Source organism: Physeter macrocephalus, chromosome 20 (assembly GCF_002837175.3).
Source record: "Physeter macrocephalus isolate SW-GA chromosome 20, ASM283717v5, whole genome shotgun sequence".
NCBI classification, from domain to species: domain Eukaryota; kingdom Metazoa; phylum Chordata; class Mammalia; order Artiodactyla; family Physeteridae; genus Physeter; species Physeter macrocephalus.
The window spans coordinates 5,743,035-5,770,338 of record NC_041233.1 but is presented as its reverse complement, the minus strand read 5'-3'; the positions used below and the strand labels follow the sequence as shown (position 1 = coordinate 5,770,338).

The 27,304-nt window shown below is 40.1% G+C and overlaps 1 protein-coding gene across 5 annotated transcripts in view; it reads left to right on the top strand.

Annotated features, from left to right (window-relative positions):
* Positions 1–27,304, top strand: part of ARID4B (AT-rich interaction domain 4B) — a 130,228-nt gene that overhangs the window by 1,110 nt on the left and 101,814 nt on the right. For all 5 annotated transcript variants that reach the window (XR_449390.4, XM_007129766.3, XM_028482053.2 and 2 more), the window contains exon 2: positions 133–187. Coding sequence is in view for 4 of the 5 variants with exons in the window: in XM_007129766.3 (XP_007129828.1) it covers positions 182–187 (6 nt within the window). In the remaining variant the exon portion in view is untranslated. The remainder of the gene's footprint in view (positions 1–132; positions 188–27,304) is intronic.

Here is a 27,304-nt window from a genome sequence, read left to right as displayed (position 1 = left end):
GTTTGGTGGTTCGGGGACCGACGCCTCCTTCGGCTCCTTGTCGGGGTGCAGGCTTCGCATGGTTCCCTCCGCCTCCGCCGGTGCAGAGGGGTGCCCGTGGTGTTGACGGGGTGTCTTTTGTTTCGCCTCCAGGTGCAGGTGAATCTGGTGTTTTCGAGGGGATTGCGGCCCCAGGATCATCATGAAGGTAAGATCGCCTCCAGAAAGCCAGCTTTGGGGGCTAGAGGATCCAGGAAGTGAGGGGTTTGATCGGGGTCGTGTGAGCGACCCTCGAGTTTTGCCGAGGAAGGTGTGTGGGGTGGCTTGGGGCCCGAGTTCGTCCCCGGGGACGACGGGGGTTAGCTGCCGTGGATCTCGGTGGGCTTTGCTGTGGACTTGGAGCCTGTTATAGGATATCTCGCTGAGGATGATGTATTTTCCCCCGTATAGAACCTCTGTTTTTGCAGGGAATGAATGATAGGAATAACTGCGTGAATTTAAGTGTTTTAAAAGCAGGTCAAGTAATCTGACTCTAGAAACTGAACCGTACTGTGGTTCTATCGGTTACGCCGATGAAAGAACATCTCATTTATTGTGTGAACAGTACTGTGAATTTTTAGTAGACCTATTAGATTAGCGAAATCAAATATAATATTAATCGAAAGATTTTCAGGAAAATGTTGGTCATCTTTAGACAACTCAGAGATAGCAGTTGTTCCTCATATTTCCGGAGATTTAGGATTATATGGTGTGTGTTCCTCTACTGATCCATTTGGTCTCTAAATTATCAGATGCTCTATTGCACTGTGATGAAACCGAGGTGGAAAACCGATGGTCAGGTTCCTCTTAAATGTAAACATGTTAACTGAATTTAGGATGTTGTCTAAAAAGTGTAATCTACTTAAATGGTGGAAGAAATTATAGTCATAAAAGGACAGGTTTTTTTTTTTTCACTTTAGAGAATGTGTAATTGAATGCTGTCATATTTTTTAATGCACTTGAGGATGAAAAGCCTTAGATATCTGAAATGTCTAGATTCAACTGGTGGAACTTAGAGACTAGCAGATATTTTTCATCCATTGCAAATTCACAGGTGCTTGAAAGGAGTACAGGGTTTTCACAAGGATAGAAATGCAACAGTTAGTATGTTAAAATGTGGGTGTCATCTACTTTTGATAGTTCCTTTGAATTTTTTTTAAAAAAATTTATTTCTCTTCAGAATCAGGACCGCTTTCATAGTACTGCATTCAGATTAAGATTTGCAATACTTGTGTTTATGGTAGAAAGTGAAAGCTGTGGTCACTTAAATATTTATCAGTTATACAAAGTAATTAAATTTCATCCAGTTTTTTTTGTGTTTTATTTTTTTAGGTTTTTTTATTCTTGAGTTTGGGGTGCTGTAAACTCCCACCTGAAACAGTTTATATCTGCTGAATTACTATTTCACCTTCATGTAAATGAAAAAACAGTGATGTTTCAGAAATGAATCCCTTTTGTTAATCACAGATGCTAGCTACACGGTCTGTGACCTGTATGAATCAGTGACAAGTAAATTTATCAGGGAAAACTATATATCTTCTTTGGTGTTGGACAACAATTTCTTAAGAAAAGTGTTGGGTTGAATAATATATAATAAGTTCAGAAGCTGATTAATACAGGATTTAGTATGGAATAAATGTAATCTGTCACAGTTTCCAGTGTAGTGCCTGGCACATCTTGAGCACTCTGTTAATGTTTGGTTAAAAGAAATGTAGTAAAGTTGAAGGTCTTTTATATTTTAGATTGTCTTACCTTTTCTTTCTTCCTTTCATTTCCTTTTTTTTTTTCTTCAATTTATCTGTTTAAAAAAATGAAAGTACGTTGGAAGCTTCAGCCCTGAAAGTTTCACGGTATTAGGCAAATGCAAATATTTTGGTGTCATTTTTAGAACTACTCATTTTAAGGGCTCAGCATTTCCATTATTACTGGCTTATAAAAAAAGTTACTAGTAATGTTAAAAGGAAAAAATTGTTAAAGTAATTTTCTGATTTTATGAAAGAAGAACTGTTATTGTCAGTATAGTAAGTCCTCTCTTTGGGAATCTGCTAGTAATCAGAAGTCCTAAAGATGTAGTTTATTTCTTTCAACTTAATTTTTTATGTTGTGAAAGTTGAGAGGCTGCGCATTATCGGTATTTTGCTTTAACAAAATTGAAATTCCAAAAGTATGTAGTATTGATTATATTAGGCTTAGATTTTCTTGTTTGTGTGTTTCCAGTTTTTATATTGTAATGACAACTGAGCTGTAGAAGGATTTATGCCAATTATCTGATCTTATCAAACAGATTTGTACTTTGTAGCAAGCTTTTAAGTTTGTAGTATGTGTCCTACTAGTCACAGAATTAAATTTTATTAAGTGATAGTGTACTGAGGTAATTGAAAGTGTGTAGGAATACACTTCTTTGGTTGTTGCTTTAAAGTCCCCAAACAATGAAAAAATATATGTAGCATTTTAAATGCTATATGTTTTAGAAGCAATTTTCCTGTTAGAATTTACTTAAATAAATAAATAAGGCCTCTTTACTGACGAATATACTGTATCTCATGGTATTTTTGCCCAGTGTGTTTTTGAGACATATGACTATAACGCAAAAGCAATTTTGTGCTTTAACATAGATCATGATGTTGGTGTTATGTTCAGTTTATTTTTCATCTTTTTGGTAAACCTTTCAATGTCACTGATAGCACATTATCAGGAAATGATAGATTATTGAAGTTTATAAATAATTCTAAGACTTAGTTATGTCAGATACAGTTCCTACTTTTTTCTAAAACTTTTTTTTTTTTTTTTTTTTTTGCTTTTCTATTGCGCAGGTTATTAACATCTCTCATTACATTGCAGTAAATTTTGAAGTGGAAATGGGCTGGATAGAGTAGACATTTCAGAATCTTTAGGGGATAAGTGATTTAGGTGGTTGTACTTAGGATCTGGGGAGATGGGCTTTTTCAGATGTACCATTCTCTCCTCAGTAATCACTGCCTGAGACCACATAAAAATAATGGATTGATTACAAGTGGCTTTTTAAATGTCCTTTGCTTGTGTGAGTATTCTCAGTCCCTTTCCCCTTTCTCCCCCCCTTCCTTTTCCCTTTCCTCTCTCTGGATCCCTCCCTCCCTCCCTCTTTCTCTTCTACCTTTCCTTCCTCTCTTCCTCCTTATTCTTTCCTCCCTCCCTCTCCCAATCTCCCTTCCTTTCTCCCTCCCCCTTTTATAAATCATTCATTTAACAACAACCCCTGCCATGTGTCAGGCAGTGTGGCATGAAGGTAAATATGCTCTCAGACCTGCTGTCAAGGAGCTCACAATTTAGTTGAAGACGGAGAAAAATAAAGCAAATAGTGCATATTGAATTATAGGACTATTTTTTGCAATATACAGTATTTGTGATAAGTGCAATGGGAGGACGTAAGAGGACACTTAAAGCAGAGAGCCATTGAAAGTTCTCTGGTGGAACTGGCATCTAAGCTGAGGGTTAAAGCTTTTGCTAGGCGAGAAGAGTAGAAGACAGTGTTTCAGATAGGGAACAACATATTGGAAAATAAAGGAAAGAACAAGATGAGGTATCTGGAAACTGTAAGTAGTTCACTATGGCTGGATTAACTTAAAGCGTGATGTATTCGGGGTGGGAATAGGAGGGCAGTGATGGGAGACGAAGTTAAGTTAGGGAGTTGAAAATTTTCTCGAAAGCTACATGGAGCCACTGAAGGTAAAGACACTGGTTTGTACTGTAGAGAGAACACTTTGGTAGTATTGTAGTGAATACGTCAGAGGGAGATCTGAATGGAAAGTCTGGAGACTCCAGGTGATAAGTCGAAGTGAGAAGTGAATAAGGACCTGAACTAATGTGGTGGGAGTGGAACAGAGGGAATAGATCTGAAATACCTAGGACGTAGAATTCAGGACTAATAACTCACCCTGGGGTGGGAGAAGATGGAGGTTTCTCTCTTGGGGCATGAGATAGATGTTATCGTCCTTTGAATCATGCTGTCACTGGAGTAAACATGAATAAGGTTCTGAGTATTTAAGGGACCTGTAGGAGGTCCACATCCAGGTGGACTTACTAATTAAGACCTAAGGGTAAGAGCAGGTCGAGTGAAGAGAAAGCAGAGGCTTGCTTAATCCAGTGTGAATGTTAACTTGTAGTTAATATTCATAATATTTCAAGCGATTTAGAACCATAATATGGCAAATGTATTTTGTGCTATAAATTTGTGGTCTTTTTGATGAATAGGTAATTTTATAAAATACCGACTTGTTTTCTATCCAAATTTCTAATCCTTCGCTTATTGTAATTTTTAAAAGTGTCCTAGACGAGTACATATTACACTGAAGAGTGTGTTTTTGCTAATTTAGCTTGTAAATTCAGTCACTGAGGAGATATTGTGTGCCTTCTTTGTGCCAGACATGGTTGTAGGTATTGAGGATACAGCAGTAAACAAAATAAGAATTCTTGTGTAGTTTACTGTCTACAGTCGACCCTAGAACTGCACTTATATGTGGATTTTTGATAAATACAAATATGCAGTGTAAATGTGTTTTCTTTTTATGATCTTAATATTTTCTTCTCTCTAGCTTACTTTACTGTAAAATACATATAACACTCAAAATATGTGTTAATCGACTTTTTATGTTACTGGTAAGGCTTTGGTTAACATTGGATTAGTAATAGTTCAGTTTGGGGGAAGTCAAAAGTTATACATGGATTTTCCACTGCATGGGGGTGGTGGCACCCCTAACTCTTACATTGTTCAAGGGTCGACTGTATTAGGGTAGACAGACAGCAAACCAGAAAAAAAGAAGTGATAAGTGGTATGAAGGGAAGTGAAGCAGAATCAGAATAAGAGGGTAGAGTGACTGAGAGTGTTGCTTTAGATTAGATTGTTTGACCTTGAGATGTTTAAGGAACAAGAAGGTGGCCTTTAGGGCTGGAATGGGAGGAGATGAGGCTTGAGAGGTCACAAGGGCCAGAACAATGTAGGCCACAGTACGGATTTAGAGTAAAATCTGAGTGTGCTAGGAAGTCATCGCAGAGTCTGGAGCAAGAGAGTGAAGTGGTAGTGTAGAGAATAGACCGTAGGGGGCAAGAGCAGAAGCAGGGAGATGCGTTGCACGTGGGTTCTGGTGAGAGAGATGGTGGCAGACCGGGTGTGGGAAATGGTTGTATTGAAGGTGAGGATGTAGAGTTTTAATGGATTGGGTGTGAGGGAAAAGTTCTGCTTGCTGCTGCTTACGGATGACTAACCCTCCCATCCCTGGCCCCTTTAAATAAAAATCTTTTTGCTGTGATTAGTTGGTGGATGGGATTCTTGGAACTGAGTGTAGCCAAGAAGCCGTTCCCAACTCTTAGCCTTCCCTTACTGGTGAGCAGTGAACACTGAGCTGAGCAGTCCTTTGTTTTTGTTTTTTTTTGTTTTGGTTTTGAATTTTAGGAAATGAGGTAAAATTCACCCTTTAAAGTATGCAATTCAGTATTTCTTAGTCTTTTCACAAGATCGTGTATCCATCACTACCGTGTAACTCCAGAACATTCTCACCTTCCCCCGAAAGCGTTCTCTCTTCCCTTTACCCCTCCCCTGATGATCGCTAATCTACTTTCTGTTTCCAAGAATTTGCCTATTCTGGACATTTCCTAGCAGCGGAATCATACAGTATTCCTTTTGTGTCTGACTTCTTTCACTTAGCATAATATTTTTAAGGTTCATTCATTTTTGTAGCATATGTCAGTATTTCATTCCTTTTTATTGCTGAATAATAGTCCATTTTCTGGATGTACCACATTTTGTTAATCCGTTTATTAGTTGTTGGACATGTGGATTATTTCTACTTTTTGCCTATTATGAATAATGCTGCTGTGAACATTATTTACAAGCTTTTGTGTGGACATGTATTTTCAGTTTTGGGGGGCGTCCTAGGAGTGGACCTTTCAGTTTTCAGGGTGGTGATACTACCTGTGGTAACCCTGTTGAGAGCTGAGTGTTGGACTTCAGATGTTTTGTGTTGCTGTGGCAAATGGCCACCAAGAAGTTGGACATTTAAAAAATTCACTTGGGGCTTCCCTGGCGGTCCAGTGTTTAAGACTCTGCACTTCTACTGCCAGGGGCACTGGTTCATCCCCACTGCTTCTCAGCGTGGCAAAATAAAAAATTAGCTCAACATTTACTGAACGCTTACATGCGAGTCTCCGATCTAGCCAACAGGACAGGTAGAAAGTCCTGGCCCTGCGGATGTTACCTTTTAAGGTGGGGAGGTGGGCAGACAAATCAGAATAAACATAGTAAGTAGATTATCTAACCTGTTAGGTGGTCAGCAGTAGGGCAGTAAGCGGGGAGCTTGGTAAGGAGGATTGGGACTGTGGAGTGGGCAGGTTGTAGCACTAAGTGAGGTGGTCAGGTAGGGCTCATTGAGAAGACATTTGTGCAAATGCATGACGGAAGGATGTAAGGGAGCGAGTCATGTGGCTTCAAAGGCATCTGGACATGTTCAGTGAAGTGCACAGAGGCCAGGGTGGCTGGAGTGGAGGAAGGAAGGAAGGAAGGAAGAGATCAGGAGTGGATGGGGTCAGACAGGTAAGGGGGATGCAGGCTGGGGGTGGAGCAGATCAGATCACATCACCTGGGACCTTGCAGACTTTTGTGAGGATTTTGGCTTTCACTCTGATAGCAGTGGGGAGCAGTTGTGGGTTTAGAACGGAGGAGTGATGCAGTCTCATTACAGAGGGGCAGCTTTTCATTATATTTTTAAAGGATCACTGACTGCTGTGTTACAAACAGGCTGTAGGCAAGTCTACAGGATAGAACCTGACCAGTTAAGAAGGTGTAGTTATAAGGGATGGTGGCTGGCTGCCACCGTGAGGGAGGTGCGGAATTGTCAGATTCTAGATGTGGTTTGAGGGTAGAGGCAAAAGGAGTTCTTGTCAGATTGAATGCAGAGGAAAGGCAAGGAGGATACCAAGATGTTTTGGCTGAATAACTGGAAAATTGGGATTTTATGATGAAGTTAGGGCTGCGTAATTTTTGGAAGTAAACATTTATATTTAATAAATTTATATGATATATTTTATATTTGTGAAGCATGCTGACTGGTATATTGCTCTGTGGAATGTGGCTGTAAACGAAATGTAGGTATGCTATACAGTGGACCCTTGAACAACATGGGTTTCAACTGCTTGGGTCCACTTAGTAGACGAGAATTCTTTGCAGTGAATACTACAGTCGTACTACACAGTGTGTGGCTGGCTGAATCCGAGAATATGGAACTGCAGATATGGAAGGCCAGCTGTAAAGTTATAGCGGGATTTTCAGCTGTGCCCCTAACCCCGGTGTTGTTCAAGAGTCAGCTGGGTTAGCTTTTTAGTAACAGACGTTTAGAAGCGTTGGAGCCTTTCATTCTTGTTGAGTTGTTTAAAAACAGGACTGCTGCTGCCGCCTTCATTTTGGTGTCACAGGACAAGGATGTTTCTACATTCATGAGACGCATGCACTAGTATTCTGTGTAAGATGACACCCACAGTCATCTGTGGGTCAAAAAGGATCAAAATCTTTTTGATATTTAAATGTTGCAGATTTTAGAAGGCGTGGATTTTGATAAGGCATATACTGCAAGTAGAATTATTTAAAATTTGTATTGATTACCTAAGTGCAAAACATCACTTTTGGCTTGTAACTTAATTTGGATATAAAAGACAAAATATTAAAAAAAAACAAACGTGTCTATTTCTTTCAGTTGGGCCTTCTTTAAACCTAGTGGACATTGAATGAAACATGAGCTATAAATAATGAGCTTTTGTTTCCAAGATGATTGAACTTTTTCATTTATTTACTTTACATCAAAATAAGACAGTATATTTGTTACCCCTTAAACTACTAATCAGTATGTTTAACTTAATTTTAAGAAAGAGCTTTTGTTATAAAAATTATTACATCTCTTCTTTTAGGAGCGCAGGAAATCTTGACATTCGAGTTTTCCATGGAAGATAATGTGTTTCTAGAAATCTGATAATTTTCATACTAAGATTGAAGACAGCTTTCAAGTTTGGGGAGGAAAAATGAGTTTAAAAAAGTATGTAGGGCTTCCCTGGTGGCGCAGTGGTTGAGTGTCCGCCTGCTGATGCAGGGGACACGGGTTCGTGCCCCGGTCCGGAAAGATCCCACATGCCGCGGAGCGACTGGGCCCGTGAGCCATGGCCGCTGAGCCTGTGCGTCCGGAGCCTGTGCTCTGCAACGGGAGAGCCCACAACAGTGAGAGGCCCGCGTACCGCAAAAAAAAAAAAAAAAAAGTATGTAAACAGTTTACCAGGAGATAAAAAGATCTGCTAGGGTCAGTTTACAAAGACAGAGAAACCAAACTTCATGTTTACCTTGTATACTAACAGTCATGTTTTAGGCTGGTTAATAGGACTAAAGGGACAAAATAAAAGAGGCAGAAAAGCAAGTTTTAAAACAACACTTGTCTTACTTAGGATAATATCAACTGTGAATAACTAGATGTACTGAGCTTTAGGACAGTTGGAGATAAGTATACAATTCTCCTTACTCTGCCTGGTGTGTCTTCCCAGCTTAACATTGGTGCTAGCAGTCAGGTGGTAGAGAGCCTGACTCTCTGGGCCATTATTATGATTTGAAGGAAGAAAATCTTTACAGAAAGTAATGTATCACCTTTAAGTTATAAATTTAGCTCTTAATTAAGAGAATAATAATTCCGTATGTAGTCTTTTACTATTCAAATGTGTCAGATTACAGTCCATATGGGACAATGGGATGGATACTTTACCTAGACTTTCCTTATTTAAGCCATTTTTTTCTAATTAATAGATGAATTTTTGGCAGTGTGACTTAACTCTAGGATATCTAAAGTCCTATGTCAAGGTTTTGACAAGTAACAGACTGCTGTCTCCTAATTTGATAATCTTGCAGGGCGTAATTGCTTATGAGAGTATAGTCATTGATAACTGTTTAGTAAGTTTCATTTAAAGTCACACTAATTTTTTATCATTTTCTTTAATAGCAGAAATGAAGATAATAAACTGCCAAACCTTTGATCACATGGTACTTAAAGAAAAAACTCATACTGATAGTCAAAGTTATACTTGAAAATGGCTATAAAAATCACTTTGTTTAGTTAAAGTACTCAGTAAATAGTGTAGCTTAGTGATAAAGAGCGTATGGCTAGGAAAGAGATAGGTCTTGTTGCCACTCCTGTCTTTCTGTGTTCTTTGCTTGGCTGTTGAAGTTTAGGTAAAGTTATTTATTTTTGAATTGAAAGTAAACATCAGTTTCATTTTTTGCAAAGTGGGGTAATAATAGTTACATCACAGGGTTGTGTAAGTACTAAATGAAATTACATTTGACGTACGCTGTGCTCGGCATTGTTCTGAGCAGTCAGTACATGGTAGCTGCATTATTCTGGAAAAAGCCTGTCATTTCTGTTTTAAATGGATAGAGTGAGGATTCTTTCATCAAGACTGCTTGGGGAAAAAAAAAAAGATTGCTTGGGATTGAATTGGGACTCGTGTGCTACCAAGTTGTGGGCAGTTTTCTTAAACTCTCTAGGAAGGCTGGTGTCCTTGTCTAAGGTGAGGAATGGTGGTAGCACTTAGCTTGTGGGGCTGTTGGGATAACTAAGTGTAATAACAAGACCTGCTCCGTGGTAAGTTATTACTTATTATGTAAAATTGTAGCTATTGTTATTAGTTCATGGGAAGAATGTGTAAACTCTTGTGAATTTAAATAGGCTTTTGGGGTGATGCAGTGACTCTAGTCTCTTAAAGGTTGATTTGGAAGTTGGGGGGAGAAGTTACGATTTTGCGATTGAGATTAAAGCCTGTTATTGCTGTCTTTATGAAATCCTTAAAAACAGTGTGTTCAGTGGAAGGTGAAAACCAGGTTTCTTTATTCTAAGAACTCTTTGCTCCCATTTCAAGCCTTTATTTATTCTAGCCCTTCCTGATGCAGAAGCTTCTCTTAGTAAGTACAATACTTGTTCTCTCTTCTCATTTGCTGCTGGCTTGCCCAGATGGGATTCTTTCAAGGGAAAAGTAAATTTTACTTCCAAGCCTAGAGGGTGGTTATTGCATTAAGTGAGCCACAGGAGATCTTCACTTTCTAAGTGGGCATCCACCTCCAGACTTGCTTATGTGGGGACATTTTTTTTCTTCTCAGGGTCAGATCACTGTTGTGATGTGGCAGTTAGTCACCTGAAGCTGCTCTAGCGTGGCGAGCCTGTGGGGATGGGGCGAACGCGTGCTGGGGCCCCTGCCAAGCCTGCGTCTCTACTCGAGAGAGTAAGAGGAAAACTGAACAGGCTTGACGACAGACAGCTACTGTCGCTGTCAAAGTTTAAATGAGGCAGCTTGGCTTACACCTATTTGGGAGTTTTTAAAACATTTAGCTTTTTATATTTTCAGTTTTATCTTGGTAAGTATAGCTCATCCGAGGTCCCATTTCAATTTTTTATCTGAGTATCCTTGTTGAAAGTTGTTCACTGATTTTGTGTTTTTGGCTGCACCCCGCGGCTTGTGGGATCTTAGTTCCCCAACCAGGGATCGAACCCGGGCCCCCTGCAGTGGAGGCGCGGAGTCCTAGCCACTGGACCACCAGGGAAATCCCATGTTCAGTGATTTTTTTTAAAAAAAGTGGTTCAGTGTCGGAGGGCTCTTGACACTTAGTAAGTCACGTAATTTTGCTTTGCCCCAACTTGGAGAAGTACTTTTCTAAACTAGTTCTATTCCTAGCAAAATTAAAGAAGTTTTCTTTTTTTAATTATAAAAGCAATACAGTTTGCTGTAAATATTGAAAATTACAGAAATGTAATATATACAGTGAATAGTAAAAGTCATTACCTTCCCCAGTCTCACTTCCTGTTGGCAATTTGATTTAAAAGTTTGGGGTGTATTCTTCCATCCGTTTTTCCTTGCACATATAAACAGACATCTGAGTATTTTTTGATATGCTTGGTTTTACAAAAATGGGCTTATACTGTGCATATTGTTCTGTGGCTGTTTTTACATCCTTCTGTATCAGTATATAACAGATCTGTGTCATTCTTTTTTTTTTTTTTTTTTTTTTTTTTGTCGTATGCAGGCCTTCCTCTGTTGTGGCCTCTCCCGTTGCGGAGCACAAGCTCCGGACGCGCAGGCCCAGCGGCCATGGCTCACGGGCCCAGCCGCTCCGCGGCATGTGGGATCCTCCCGGACCGGGGCGCGAACCCGGTTCCCCTGCATCGGCAGGCGGACGCGCAACCACTGCGCCACCAGGGAAACCCCATGTGTCATTCTTTTTTGATGCCTTCAGCAAGGTTTTATTTGCATTCAGTGTGCTATTTTGTCTACCACCAAATGATTTATTTAGGTCACCACTGTGTTTCTTTAGCTTTACATTATGGCAGATATGTATAGGGCTCGCTTAGCAGTGTTTAGCATTCAGTAGATATTCAGTAAGTATTATTAATGTATTTGAATATCTAGTATACTAGGTGGTGAATAGTCCCAGTCATCTGTAACATTTATAATAGTCTCTCATAACCCTATAGACTATTATTACAGCTACTATTAATGAAATCTGATTGCATGAGATTGCTTTTTAAAAATGCTTAGGGGCTTCCCTGGTGGCGAAGTGGTTGGGAGTCCGCCTGCCGATGCAGGGGACACGGGTTCGTGCCCCGGTCCGGGAGGATCCCACATGCCGCAGAGCGGCTGGGCCCGTGGGCCATGGCCGCTGAGCCTGCGCGTCCGGAGCCTGTGCTCCGCAACGGGAGGGGCCACAGCGGTGAGAGGCCCGCGTACTGCAAAAAAAATAAAATAAAATAAAAATAAAAATAAAAATAAAAATGCTTATTTATTTATTTATGGCTGCGTTGGGTCTTCGTTGCTGCACGTGGGCTTTCTCTAGTTGCGGCGAGAGGGAGCTACTCTTTGTTGTGGTGCGCGGGCTTCTCATTGCGGTGGCTACCCTTGTTGCAGAGCACGGGCTCTAGGCGCGCAGGCTTCAGTAGTTGTGGCAACACGGGCTCTAGAGTGCAGGCTCAGTAGTTGTGGCACACGGCCGTAGTTGCTCCGCAGCATGTGGGATCTTCCCGAACCAGGGCTTGAACCCGCGTCCCCTGCATTGGCAGGTGGATTCTTAACCACTGCACCCCCAGGGACGTCCCGAGATTGCTTTTAAAAGGTAAGCCGTGAGAGGTTCTGAGGGAACATCCTGTGCTATATGGCTCCTTCTAAAGAAGCTAATGTTGTTCTTGGGCTCTTATTAGAAAGTTTAATTTGGGACAGACCACTGTAGGCAGTGACCCCAGCAGATGTTTAGAGTCAGAATATGTGGTTTGTAAAGGATTTTGTAACACTATAGTTAGGTTTTTAAATGGCACATTATGTTTGTAAAGTTTCATAATCATTAGTTATTTCTTATAACATCCCTTTGAGGCAGGTCAGCAGCATTTTTCCTCTTTTATGGTTGAAGAAGCAGATGCAAAGATGTTGAGTGATTTGCCCACAGGCACACATTAAACTGAGGGCAGAATCTGTTCTCCTGTTAGTAAACTGAACCATGCTGCCTCTACTAGTTATAAGAGAGTAATAAAGATGTTGCCATTTAGTGACCTTTTGATGGCTTTATGGAATAGTTAGTTTAGAAACCTTTTACCTACTTTTATTGAAAAGAACAGTTTTAAAGCTAGAATTTATTTGCATTATAGTATTAAGTATTTTAGGGAAATCTGTCCTATTCTCTTATAAAACAGAAAAAATTATGTGAAAATGTATTAAAATGAACTGCAGTGGACTTAGTTTTCCTGGGAGAACCTATACTGGCTTGAAAATTAGTATCGTAAATTAGAGGAAAACAGCACAAGGCTTTGAAGATATTTTAAATAGGAGAAAAATGAATCGTCAGGGTATATTTCCGCAAGTAATTTTGAGTTGAAACACTGTGGCTCATAGAGCCAGAAGAGACTTGCAAAGAATATTTGGACCTGTGGATTTAGACCCCAACTGTTCCTCCATGTAACAACATGGAAGGTTATTTAGACTAAAAAACTCTACAGTCTTGGTGGCATTCCTTAACTTATAAGTTTAGTTGTGTGAATCATTCCCTGTTTACTTGTTAGGACTTGATTCTATTATTCCATAAGTTGCTGTCATATTTTAAAAGAATATTTTAAAATTCAGGGTTAATTTCTGTGTAATTGTTTTTTAGAAGTCAAGCAACTATTATGTAAGAGTATGCAAGTTGAATTTTGAGGCATTGAATGGGACAGAGGTTTTTATAAGCAAATCATGGCTAAATTTTACTGCTTACTAGCTATGTTCTTCACAAAACTGTGCAGCAAATTCTTGTAGAATGGTGACAGATTTAGGCTTTATTTGTTTCATATTGCTGCTGTAACAAGTTGCCACATATTTAGTGGCTTAAAACAACACAGTCTTTTTATTTTACAGTTCTGGATATCAGAAGTCTGAAATGGGTCTCACTGAACTGAACTCCTTGTGTGGGCTCTAGGGGAGATTGTTCTTGCCTTTTCCAGCCTCCGGAGGCTGTGCACATTCCGTTGCTTGTGTTCTCACCTCCGTCTAAAGCCAGCAGCTTAGTATCTTCAGGTCGCTCTGGCTTTGACACCACCTCTTCTTCCTCCCTCTTTCACTTATGTTAGGACCCTTGTGATTTCTTTGGGCCCATCCAAATAATCCAGGATAATCTTCCCATTTCAACGTCAGTTGACTAGTAACCTTAATTCCATGTACAATCTTAATTCCCCCTTGCTGTTTAACAACAATTTCACAGATTCTGGGGATTAGGATACAGATATCTTTGGGGAGGCCATTATTATGGCCACCACAGACTCTTTAGTTCAGCAAAATCTATTTAACCTTTCAGGCTTTTCTGTAAAATGAGATTAATATTACTGTTTACTACAAAGGAATGTAATGAAAATGGCAATTATATGCCCATGCAGACAGACCATGCATAGAATACACTCAGAAATATTAACTGATGCTTTCTGAGTTAGGTGGATGCTTGCGGATAGGTGGTCTCCAAGGTAACCAGTGAGTGGGCTTGGTAAACTCCAGTCTGAATATCTGGAGTTAAGCTTGGCCTCTGGAAGCAGAACAAGATGTCAGTGAATCAAACGCTTTCCAGAGAATGAGGCTTCATTACTGTTGTTTACTCTTCATTTGACTCTTATAAAGGCAGGTTTTTGTTTTAGTATTCAGCTTTTCCAGACCTTTGCGTGTTGAGGACTGATAATTTATAGCATAGTGCTGAAAAAAATAGATCAGTGCTTAACCGTAATTTGTTTTATGGTTGGAATGTGTTTTAGTCTCAAAGATACAACACATTTTTTAAGCAGTAGGCTTTTCTACTTGCTAGGATTTTTCAAAGAACTACTATGACAATAATTAATGGAGAGGCCTTGAGTAAGTGCAGTTTTAAATCTCAATTGCTTATGATTGATTGTTTTGTATGTGCCAAGTTGGTATTCCTTTTTGAAGTTAAATTTGGAGACTTGCTGTGTTTGATGTGATTTCCTAATTTTTCTTTGTGAGTCTTTCAACTCTCAACAGCTGTGGTGTTGTGAGGCGAGATTCACAGGGTGAAGCAGTAGGTAGTGAAAACGGCTGTTAGAAAACCCTGCCGAAGCGAATTGTAGGGGTAGATATGTCTTCTTTATTATTTCTATATCCAGGTTAAAATTTGAGTTACGTAGCTCTAGCATAAATTTAGCAAAACATTTCCGTGTGATCATTCACTAGGTTACCTTGTAGATAGTATAGATGGAAAGAAATCCACTAATTCTGTTTTATTACAGACCTGTTTCAAGTAAGTGAGTGATTGAAATTTTCTCAGTTCTGTGGTTGGAAAAACTTGTTTTTTTTCTCCGTTGCATTATCATGTATTTCTTTGCACACATAACTGCTGATTGAATATGGTTTAAGTTAGAATGTGTCTAAAGATTGAGTTGTAACCAGTCATTTGGTTCTTGTAGCATGACAGGGTCCTCTGATTCTAACCCTTCTCTCCTTTGTCCTATTACTATACACATATTTCTAGCAGTGCCCCCATTACACTCTAATGACAGGCAGTAAATACTGGACAGCTGTTTATTTGCATCCATGCATCAGCACACAAAATAAGTTTCACAAAGTTCTGTCTGCCTGAGTTGTAAATTTATGCTCCCAAAGTTTCTGTTTTACATATATCAAATATTTTGTCTAGTGTTTCTTAGACTATAGATATATGAATGATTTGAGGTTGATAGTACATATGGTACTCTCTTCAAATTATCTAACTTTTTAAAAATTAGATCTCAGTACCTCATTTTAATGGAGGTGATAAATTCAAGCACCACCCTGCATTGTCAGACTTCATCACAGGTGTATTAGAAGCAAAAGAGCCTGTGTTTCAGGATGTGCTGTTGCTTGCCTCATCACCCTGATGGTAGAGAAATAGTGGATTGAAGTTGTTAGGTTTAAATCCTGCTCTGCCCCTTAACTAGTTGCAGGGCCTTAGGCAGTTAGGGAAAATGGGGAGAATAATATTTATTCTGGATACGTCATACATTTAAAAAGACTGTCAGGGGGCTTCCCTGGTGGCGCAGTGGTTGCGCGTGGCCGCTGGGCCTGCGCGTCCGGAGCCTGTGCTCCGTGACGGGAGAGGCCACAACAGAGGGAGGCCCGCATACCACAAAAAAAAAAACAAAACAAACAAAAAAAAAAAACAAACAAACAAACAAAAAAAAAAGACTGTCAGGGACTCTAAAGACTTCTGCTGCTCCTAAAAGAAGCGTTAGAATCCTTTGCAAACTAATGCTTTAGGCAGCTACCACCCATGGGTAAGAACTATGAATTCAAACCGGTGTGGGCTAGCCTCCTCGCTTGGATCTCTTGACTCATAATCCAGTGTTCCTGTCCATCATACCTCAGAGAACCGCTCTACTTCTAAACCAGCGCCAGGATTCAGATCTCTTCAGATGGCAAGGTTCAATAGTGATAGGCAAGAAGCGTCTTTGTTTTTTTTTTTTTGTATGAGAAAATAACTCCTTGGTGTATTAGTGTCTGGTGTTAATTTTTTGACTGAGGCTGAACTCTCAGGATTTGTTACTGTTGTTAGGATATTAAGCTTTTGGATAATTTTAAAAACACAGTTTATCCCCTAGAAAAACACTAAAAGCTTCTTACGTATATGAGCTTGGATTAGGTTCAGACTTTAAGATGGCTCTAGAAAGTACAGTGAGAGACTTACAAGACTGCAGTTTTTAATGAATGAAATGCCTCTGTGTATGGATCGAAGCCGGCTTTTATGGCAAGCATTAGCAATGTGGTTTAGTTCCCCATCTCCATGTCCCTCCAGTTATAACTTAAATTGCCTTGATTGCATATTAGCTCTAATTGTTAATGAAACAAATATAGGGTCCTAATTAAGCACAATGAAGATCTCAAATAAAGTGAAGCAGTATATTACTAAGCACCAATCTGCTAAACAAATATTTAACCAGTCTAGTGGATAGGCACAGTGACTGTTTATAATGCAGATAGTAATTTATATATGTGTTTAATATGATGTAGTAATTTGCTTTAGATTAATATAAACATATTAATTGAAACAAAGTTTTTTTAATTTGGGGGAAATTCAGTGATATTCAAATCTGGGGACTCAAAGTAATAAAAATAGATGGTCAGAGGTGAATACACTGGAGGGTAACAAACATGCTGGTGATACACAGCTTTAAAACTTTATTATGGAAATTTAAAACATACTAAAATGAAGTTCAGCTAATTTTCCCATACTTATCGCCTAGCTTTAGCCGTTGTCCACATTTTGCCATTCTTGTTTTATCAGTTTCACTCTGCTGCGCCTTCTCTCCCCTCCCCACTCACCTTGTAGCATTTTAAAGCAAATTCCAAGTATCATTTCATTGATATCTTTATCTAAACCATAAACACAATGCTATTGTCTCAGCTGATAATATTAACAATTCCTGAATGCTATCCTATAGTTAGAAATTTTCAAATTTCTCTGTCTCAGAAATACTGATTCGATTATTTACATCAGGATCCAAATAAAGTCTTCATGTTGCAACTGAAGGATATGTCTCTTAAGCTGAGTCTTTTATTCTGTAAAGTCTCCTCCCTTTTCATGCTGTTTATTTGATGAAGGAACCATGTCATTTAACCTGTAGAATTTCCCACATTCTGTGTTTGGCTCATTGCATGTTTTTGATTTTGTTTAACCCCTGAATTTCCTGTAAGCTGGTAATTCTAAAGGCTTTGGTTTTATAATTATATCACTCCTACTACATTCGTTAGCTGAAATTCTTCTATGTTTGGTAACTCTACAATACAGAAATGCAGGATAAATGATCGATTATTTTCCCCCTGACTTTGCTGGTTTTTAGATTATGTAATGGGTTGGTGCTCTAGGAACCTCCAAAAACTACCAGTGAAGTGTTTTTGCTTTTAGTTTATTTAGTATCATGGATTTTTATGTACTCTTTGTGTCTTAATCCATTGTGGTTGCTGTTTTTGATATTTTAATTGCCTTATCTTGGGCCGTTTGGAGTCCCTTCAAATGGATTCCTGTGTTCTTTTGAATATGATCCCCTTAGTTTTTGATAACTTCCTTACTTTCTGGCACAAGAAATCTCAGGTTCATCTTGTACATTTCTTGCCCCAGACCTGGAATCAGATATTTCTTCAAGGAGCCCTGGTTTCCTCAAGAGGGAAATGGTTTTTAGAAATCACAATCAGGGTATTAGGGGTATTAATTGCTACTGGTTTCGTTATTGCTTCTAGGTTTTTTTTCAGTGTTTAGACCGAGGAAATAAGATTGTTTTTTGTTTGTTTTTATAGGGTTGTTTTGTTTTAAAGTTTTAAATTTATTTTTGGCTACATTGGGTCTTTGATGCTGCGCGTGGGCTTTCTCTAGTTGCGGCGAGCGGGGGCTACTCTTCCTTGCGGTGTGTGGGCTTCTCATTGTGGTGGCCTCTTGTTGCAGATCATGGGCTCTAGGCGTGCGGGCTTCAGTAGTTGTGGCATGCGGGCTCAGTAGTTGTGGCTCGCGGGCTCTAGAGCACAGGCTCAGTAGTTGTGGCGCACGGGCTTAGTTGCTCTGTGGCATGTGGGATCTTCCCGTACCAGGGCTTGAACCCATGTCCCCTGCATTGGCAGGCAGATTCTTAACCAGTGTGCCACCAGGGTAGCCCCCAAATATCTATTTTTTTGATTTAATTTTTCAAATGGTTAAAACACTTACATGGCTGAAAAGATTTTTAAAAAATACATAAAGTAATATAGTAAAAAAACCTTTCATCCCACCTTTTTCCTCCATTTGTTGCATTTCCTTCTTTCTGCACAGATAACCACCACTGTTTCTCGTGTATCATTCCTGTGTTACTTATGCATGGAAAAGCAAACACAAATTTTCCTTCTTATTCCTCTTTTTTACCTTCAGTTTTTAAATCATACATACTATTTTGCACTTTTCAGTTTTGTCACTTAGCACATCTGGGAAACGTTTCTATACCAGTGCATGGAGAGTGCCCTCATTTGTGTGTTCTTTTAACAGCTTTTTTGAGGTGTAATTTTTGACAGCAAAAAATTAAACCATTATAAGTATAAAAGCCAGTGTTTTTAAAATACATGTGTAGGGTTGCACATTCATCACCACAATCCAGTTTTGGAAATTTTTATCCCCCCTAGAAAGTTACCTCCTGCCCATCTGCAGTCAATGCTCACTCCCATCTTTAGCCCCACGCAACCCTAGATCTCCTCATTTGTTTCTGCAGTTCTGTGCTAGTCAGTTTTATGGATGTAATGTAGTTTATTTAACTACTCCCCTATTTTTGGATGTTTGTGTTGTTGTTGACCTTTGGCTTTTACCAACAGTTCTGAGATGAGGTAACTTTGTACATATATTATTTCATACCTGTGCAAGAGCATAGGATAAATTTGCAGGAGTAGGGTTACTTGTTTAAAGGGTATATATACCTTTTAGATTTTGATAATTATTGCCAGTTTTTCCCCATGTAGGTTATACAATTTACATTCTCCCCAGCAGCATGATTGCTTATTTTCCCAAACCTTACCAGCCAAGTATGTTACCAGATTTCTGAACTTCTGCCAGTCTGCTAGTGGAAAGTGGTATCTTGGAGTAGTTTTATTTGCATGTCTCTTATGAGTGAGTTGAACATCTTTTTATATGTTTAAGAGTCACTCGTATTTATTTTTATGTCAACTGCGTCTTCTTATAATATGTTCATTTTTCTGTTAAGTGGTTAGTCTTTTTAAAAATTATTAATTTCTAGGTGTTCTTTATATATGGAGGTTAGCTCTTTGTAGCGATATGGATTGCAATCCTTTTAGATTACAGTTTGTCATTTGTGTTTCGATTTGCTTGCTTTGTGTAGTTTTTGTTTGCTGTGTAGAGTTCTTTATTGCTAAATTTATCAATATTTCCTTTTATAACTTCTGAACTTTGAGTTTCTTTACTATTTAAAGTAAGGCCTGTGTTGAATATCCTTCCTGAGTTTATTTACTATTTAAAGTAAGGCCTATGTTAAATATCCTTCCAAGGTCATTAACTCATCATCACTTTGAATTAAGTTAGAGATTTAGCCAGATCTACTGACTTGCATCTGTGATGAATACCTTTGAACATATGTTATTTCACACATATACAAGCATATCTGTTGGATAAATGCTGGTATGTATTCTTGGGGCTGTGGATATATGTGTTTTTAAAATTTTGACAGTTACCATCACATTGAATACATGTTTTTTCCAAGACTATTAAGATACTGCATTGTTAATAACTGGTGAGGAAATTAATGGTGATTTGTGTTCAAGATGCCAGATTGTTGAACTCCTCCAGTACTACTAGAAAAGCTTTGGTTGAAAATAGAATACTTAGCTGTAAATAAGAATCTTCTTTTTTCATTTTGTGTTGGTCTTCAAGGCACCAGAATTATATTTTAGAAATTCTTGAAAATTTTCCATTATCTCTTAAAATAAAAAAAGTGCCTATTATGCATTCTCCTTCTTGACATCTGCCCTAGAGCAACACTTGTACATGTGCACAAGGAAGCATGTACTAATATGTTTATTGCAGCCTGTTTGTAATAGTGAAAAACTGGACGCCACTTATTTCATTAGTAGAGGAGATGTTAAACTGTGGTAAATTCCTACAATGATTATATCACAAAAGTAATTTGATAGTGTTTACTGATCAGAAAGATCTCCGAAACATTTTTTCCATGAAAAAGCAAAGTTGAAAGGCAGTGTGTTAAAATAGTACCAAGTATGAGAAATGTATTCACAGAAATACTATATCTGGACACATATACATGTATATAAATGGAAAAGTCTGGAAAAAAATCTGGAAGGACATATCCCGAAATGATAAAAGTGATTTACCAATGGGAGGTGGTTGGGATTGGGTATGGTAATTTAGGACTAACTTTAATGTTTTATTATTTATACAGGGATAAGATATTCATAGATTGTGTAACTAAAAGCTAATTTTACACATACTTTGGCAGTAAAAGTATGCTGTTTGTGCGTATGTCCCTGTAAATGCAGAGAAAGCAGACTAGAAGGATATCCTGAAGAGGTGACAGTAGTTGTATTGATGAGGGGTGTGAGAAGAGAAGATGAAGAGAGACAATGCATACTTTTGTATACCTGTATTTCTCTATTTTCATAAAGCAAATGAATTCATTAGTAATGTGTATGATGCAAAAAAGACTAAAATCTTTGAGACCAAGAAATCATATGAGGATATGATCTCATTTTGTCAGGCTCATTTTGCAGTTCTTAATGAAAATACTAGCTGCCAGTTGAATCACTAGGTAGAGAATTAAGATATATTTTACTAATTTGCTGATTAATTTACTTGATGTGATTCATTTTCATCACTTTAGGGCAAATACAAGAATAAAAATAAGTAGATCTTTTCCCATATACCATCATGAATACTAGTCGTTTCTAATATCATGCAAGATGGTAAACATAGTCAGAGCTGTTCTCTTCCCCTGAATCCTCATCTGGAAGTTTCTCTTGTTCTCCCCTTTGCTTCTACAATCTCTCCTGCAGTCTGGATCTCGCTCTAGTTCAGTTTTCTTAGTTTACCGGCCCAGGATCAGATCTGCTCTTAAGAAGTGGGAATCGGCAGTGAGAGAAAAAAAAGATAAAATTCTTCTTCATCCCTTTATTCAGTGAGTCACTGAACATAAAGATGCTTCCGGTGAGTCCTTCTGTCTCTATCCCTACCTTATATCTCGTTCTAGATTATGGCAAGAGATTCCTAACTGGTCTCTCTGATTCTGCCTTGTATTCTTCTAGTCTGTTTTCCACATGGCAGCCACAGTGATCTAAGACTTACATCAGATTATGTCACTCCTCTGCGTAAAATTTTGTAATGGTTCTCCTGTTGCTGTCAGGCCCTGCTTCCCCCTTGGCCATCAGAATGCTTCTCAATATGATCATGAATAATTACAGCCTTCTGTATTGCCACCTTCCCTGTGCACTCCAGTTCTCCAGACTGTATTTCTCATTTCAGGTCGTTAAACATCTTTTTTTTTTTTTTTTTTTTTTTTTTTTTTGTGGTATGCGGGCCTCCCTCTGTTGTGGCCTCTCCCGCTGCGGAGCACAGGCTCCGGACGTGCAGGCTCAGCGGCCGTGGCTCACGGGCCCAGCCGCTCCGCGGCATGTGGGATCCTCGCAGACCGGGGCGCAAACCCGGTTCCCCTGCATCGGCAGGCGGACGCGCAACCACTGCGCCACCAGGGAAGCCCCTGGGTCGTTAAACATCTTGATTCTTTTTCCTTGACTACCAGCTGTCCTTCCCTGATACGCTGAGACTGATTTATGTCCCCCCTTGTGATCCCTGTATACAGAACTTGATCACAGTAGTGACCTCTGTGTTGCAATTGCTCACTTGTTTAACTGACTCCTCCACTAGACTTCCTGGAAACAAAGACTAGGCCTTAGGCTATATCCCCAGTTCCTAACTAGTCCCTGTATATTCTAGGCTTTAGGTCAGATGTGCAAATCAGTGAATGGTTAATCTTATCATGCGCCCAACCTCTCAGCTGTTTTCCTCTCTTACCCTTCTTTCTCATGTTCTTTCTCCACCTAGTGATAGAGGGAGTGGAAGAAATAGGGAAAAGGGTAGAGGAAAAAGTAGACTGAAGAAGAATGCAAGGAAAGTTTGCTGCTGGGTTTTTAGTATACTATGTCTAATTCCTTTTTTCCCCCCTCATACTCCAAGGATAAAGTAATTTATTATCATTAATACGAAGAATGGACAGATGCTATTTCAATTTCAGATTTTTGGGCAAGTGATACGGTTTTTAGTTTAAAAACTAAAAAGACAATATGCTGAAGTATTAAGGGAAAGTGTACCGATGTCTGCCATTTACTTGAGATTCCCTCTCTGAGAGTTCCAGCATCTGCCATAGCTGAGTCTGGTTCTGATACATGGTCTCCTTCTTCCAACTGTGTTAGCATGCCTTGTAATTTTTTATTGAAGGCTGGACATGTACTGGGTAAAAGGAACTGAGGCCTTTATTTTTTTTTTATTTTTATTTTTTTGTGGCATGCGGGCCTCTCACTGTTGTGGCCTCTCCCGTTGCGGAGCACAGGCTCAGCGTCCATGGCTCATGGGCCCAGCCGCTCCGCGGCATGTGGGATCTTCCCGGACCGGGGCACGAACGTGTGTCCCCTGCATCGGCAGGCGGACTCTCAACCACCGCGCCACCAGGGAAGCCCCAGGAACTGAGGCCTTTAATATGAGGGCTATGGTTATCGTCTAGGAGTTTGGCTGTGTTTACTGTTTGTTGTAGCTGTAGGTGTTAGAGGCTAAAATTTCCTTTGGTGTCCTTGTTTCTGTCTTTGCGTTTTCCTAGAGATTTCAGTAAGGTCTGGTATATGCAGTTCTTTCACGTGTAATCTGCTTTTACTATGCAGGAGTTCTGTGGGTATGATGTCAAGGTGTGGGGGGAGGCGAACCACCCTGTAGTCCTATGATCAGGTCTCATTCTTTAGTGCGCTGGTGTCCCTGGCACGTGCTTCTCCTCTTTAGATGAGACAGGAAGGCTTTCGGGGGCTGGCGTTGGGTATTGTACTTCCCCAGGTGAGTTAGGCTCTGGTAAAACCCCAGTAGGTTAGGCTCTGATAGCATAGTTTCTCTTGAGGGCAGGCCTTGTTAAGGAAAACAGAATGCTCCAGGCATATTTCAAAATGGTGAAAAGGTTCTCTCTCGCTGCCAGAGCCTGAGGGGGATTTTGCTTCGATCTTCTCTATGAGAACCTGTGTTCCCATTTCACGAGGGTGGAGACTGCCTTACTACTGAGTCCCCTTGGAGTTTTTAACTCTCAGGCTGTCCACTCTGAGGCTCCAGCACATCATCACCTACACCTGACGGGCTCCGGCACAGGTTTCTCCTCCTGCACTGCTGCTTCCTGATAAATTGTGGTTTTCCGTATTTGCCTGTTCCTCTCTCCAGTTTGGGGGGCAGTGGTTTGTTCTGTGACCTTAGTTCTCTGCTGGATCTAAGAAGAGTTATTAATGTTCAGTTTTGTTTTTTTTTTTTCTTGTTATGGGGATGGGAGTGATGACTTCCAATCTCCTTACAGGCTAGGTGGGAAGTCTCTGGCCATTTACTTTAAATATGAATGGTTCACAGCTCGGTAGAGGGGTGGTGGAAAGATGGGAAGTAAGTAGAGTGTGGTAGAATGTGTGTGCTCTGACCAACAAAAGGTAAGACAAACAGAGACGTTGTCTGGAAACTGAGGAAGGGCTTTATATTTAAGCAGAACTTTGGCAAATGGAAAAACTTGGGGGAGGGACAGATAGCACTGTGGCCAAAGGCCCTCTGTGCTGGGAGAGTTTAAAGTGGTGAAAGCCTGGCCTGGCTGGAGCATAGAGCCTATTCCTGCCCGATTCTTACCTCTGAATATTTGATTAGAATTACACTCTACAATACCCATACCTCTCTAGTTCCTTGCTTCAGGGCCAATGCTTGGACTTAGAGTGCTCAATCTTTTACTTTGGCCTTAACCCTCGTTAAAAAAAAAAGCACTCCAGGGGTAATAAAAGAAGGCTGGACATGTACTGGGTAAAAGGAACTGAGGCCTTTATTTTTTTTTTATTTTTATTTTTTTGTGGCATGCGGGCCTCTCACTGTTGTGGCCTCTCCCGTTGCGGAGCACAGGCTCAGCGTCCATGGCTCATGGGCCCAGCCGCTCCGCGGCATGTGGGATCTTCCCGGACCGGGGCACGAACGTGTGTCCCCTGCATCGGCAGGCGGACTCTCAACCACCGCGCCACCAGGGAAGCCCCAGGAACTGAGGCCTTTAATATGAGGGCTATGGTTATCGTCTAGGAGTTTGGCTGTGTTTACTGTTTGTTGTAGCTGTAGGTGTTAGAGGCTAAAATTTCCTTTGGTGTCCTTGTTTCTGTCTTTGCGTTTTCCTAGAGATTTCAGTAAGGTCTGGTATATGCAGTTCTTTCACGTGTAATCTGCTTTTACTATGCAGGAGTTCTGTGGGTATGATGTCAAGGTGTGGGGGGAGGCGAACCACCCTGTAGTCCTATGATCAGGTCTCATTCTTTAGTGCGCTGGTGTCCCTGGCACGTGCTTCTCCTCTTTAGATGAGACAGGAAGGCTTTCGGGGGCTGGCGTTGGGTATTGTACTTCCCCAGGTGAGTTAGGCTCTGGTAAAACCCCAGTAGGTTAGGCTCTGATAGCATAGTTTCTCTTGAGGGCAGGCCTTGTTAAGGAAAACAGAATGCTCCAGGCATATTTCAAAATGGTGAAAAGGTTCTCTCTCGCTGCCAGAGCCTGAGGGGGATTTTGCTTCGATCTTCTCTATGAGAACCTGTGTTCCCATTTCACGAGGGTGGAGACTGCCTTACTACTGAGTCCCCTTGGAGTTTTTAACTCTCAGGCTGTCCACTCTGAGGCTCCAGCACATCATCACCTACACCTGACGGGCTCCGGCACAGGTTTCTCCTCCTGCACTGCTGCTTCCTGATAAATTGTGGTTTTCCGTATTTGCCTGTTCCTCTCTCCAGTTTGGGGGGCAGTGGTTTGTTCTGTGACCTTAGTTCTCTGCTGGATCTAAGAAGAGTTATTAATGTTCAGTTTTTTTTTTTTTTTTTCTTGTTATGGGGATGGGAGTGATGACTTCCAATCTCCTTACAGGCTAGGTGGGAAGTCTCTGGCCATTTACTTTAAATATGAATGGTTCACAGCTCGGTAGAGGGGTGGTGGAAAGATGGGAAGTAAGTAGAGTGTGGTAGAATGTGTGTGCTCTGACCAACAAAAGGTAAGACAAACAGAGACGTTGTCTGGAAACTGAGGAAGGGCTTTATATTTAAGCAGAACTTTGGCAAATGGAAAAACTTGGGGGAGGGACAGATAGCACTGTGGCCAAAGGCCCTCTGTGCTGGGAGAGTTTAAAGTGGTGAAAGCCTGGCCTGGCTGGAGCATAGAGCCTATTCCTGCCCGATTCTTACCTCTGAATATTTGATTAGAATTACACTCTACAATACCCATACCTCTCTAGTTCCTTGCTTCAGGGCCAATGCTTGGACTTAGAGTGCTCAATCTTTTACTTTGGCCTTAACCCTCGTTAAAAAAAAAAGCACTCCAGGGGTAATAAAATATAGTATAAAAAGTCTTTCTTTCAAACTTTTTGAGCACAGATTTTTTTATAACAACCCAATATGTGTACACCCACAAACAACGGAAACACAGATTTCCCAAAATAATAATTCTACCATGTTCATTTCACTCTGTTACTTTCTGATCTTTTCTATTTCATTTTTTAAGATGCTGGTCAGGACCCATCAGGTTACATTTACAATCCGTTAAGAGGTTGTGACTCACAGTTTGAAAAGCACTTGTGTAAGGGAAATTTGGTATATCAGTTAGTACTCTCAGAATGAGAGAGAGTACTTTCATCTTCTGCCAGAATTATCCCCAAGTATTTAGTAATTTTTTATTCTATTGTAAATGGTATTGTTTAAAATTTTCAATTTCTGATCGTTTTGTATATAGGAATACAGTTGATTTACCTATATTGATTAGGAATCCTGTGATCTTGCTAAAACCACTTATTATTAGTTCCACAGGTTTTTTTGTAGATTATTATTACTGCTTTAAATGTCTCATGGAATTCACCAGTGAAGCTCTTTGGGCCTCGTTTTCTTTGTGGGAAAGTTTTAAACTGCAGATTCACTTTTTAAAGTAGATAGAGGTCTGTTTCCAGTTATCGTTTCGTGTTGGATGTGCTGTTGTAGTTTCTGTCTTTCAAGAGATTTGTCCATTTTATCTTATTCGTTGAATTTATTGACATGGAGTTGTTCATAATACTCCCTTGTTATCCTTTTAATATTTGTATACTCTGTAGTGATATCACTTCCTTCATTCCTGAAGGAATGAATAACTTGCACCTTTCCTTTCTTTTTCATTATCTGTCTAGATTAGCAATTTTATTGATCTCAGCAAGTCAGATTTTGTTTATTGATTTTTCTCTATTTTTGTTTTCTATTTCATTGATATTCATGTTAATTTTTATTATTTCTGGTCTTCTTCTTACTCCAGGTTTCATTTATTCTTCCTAGTTTCTTTTTTTAAAAATATTTTTAAAATTTAATTATTTAAGATTTTTATTTTGGCTATGTTGGGTCTTAGTTGCAACATGCGGGATCTTTGTTGAGGCATGCAGGATCTTTCCTTGCAGCACACAGGCTCTTTGTTGCAGCGTGCAGGCTTCTCTCTAGTTGTGGCCTGCGGGGTTTTACTCTTCTTTAGTTGTGGCACGAAGGCTCCAGGGTGCGTGGGCTCCGTAGTTGTGGTGCGCAGGCTTAGCTGCCCCATGGCATGTGGGAACATAGTTCTCCGACCAGGGATCGAACCTGCGTCCCCCGCATTGGAAGGCAGATTCTTTACCACTGGACCACCAGGGAAGTCCTTCTTCCTAGCTTCTTAAGGTGCAGGTTGAGGTCATTGATTTGAGAACTTCCTTCTTTTTTTATGTACATGTTTTTTTGTTTGTTTGTTTGTTTTTTGTTTTTTTTTTGTGGTATGCGGGCCTCCCTCTGCCGTGGCCTTTCCCGTTGCGGAGCACAGGCTCCGGACGCGCAGGCTCAGCGGCCATGGCTCACGGGCCCAGCCGCTCCGCAGCATGTGGGATCCTCCCAGACTGGGGCGCGAACCCGGTTCCCCTGCATCGGCAGGCGGACGCGCAACCACTGCGCCACCAGGGAAGCCCCTATGTACATGTTTAGTGCA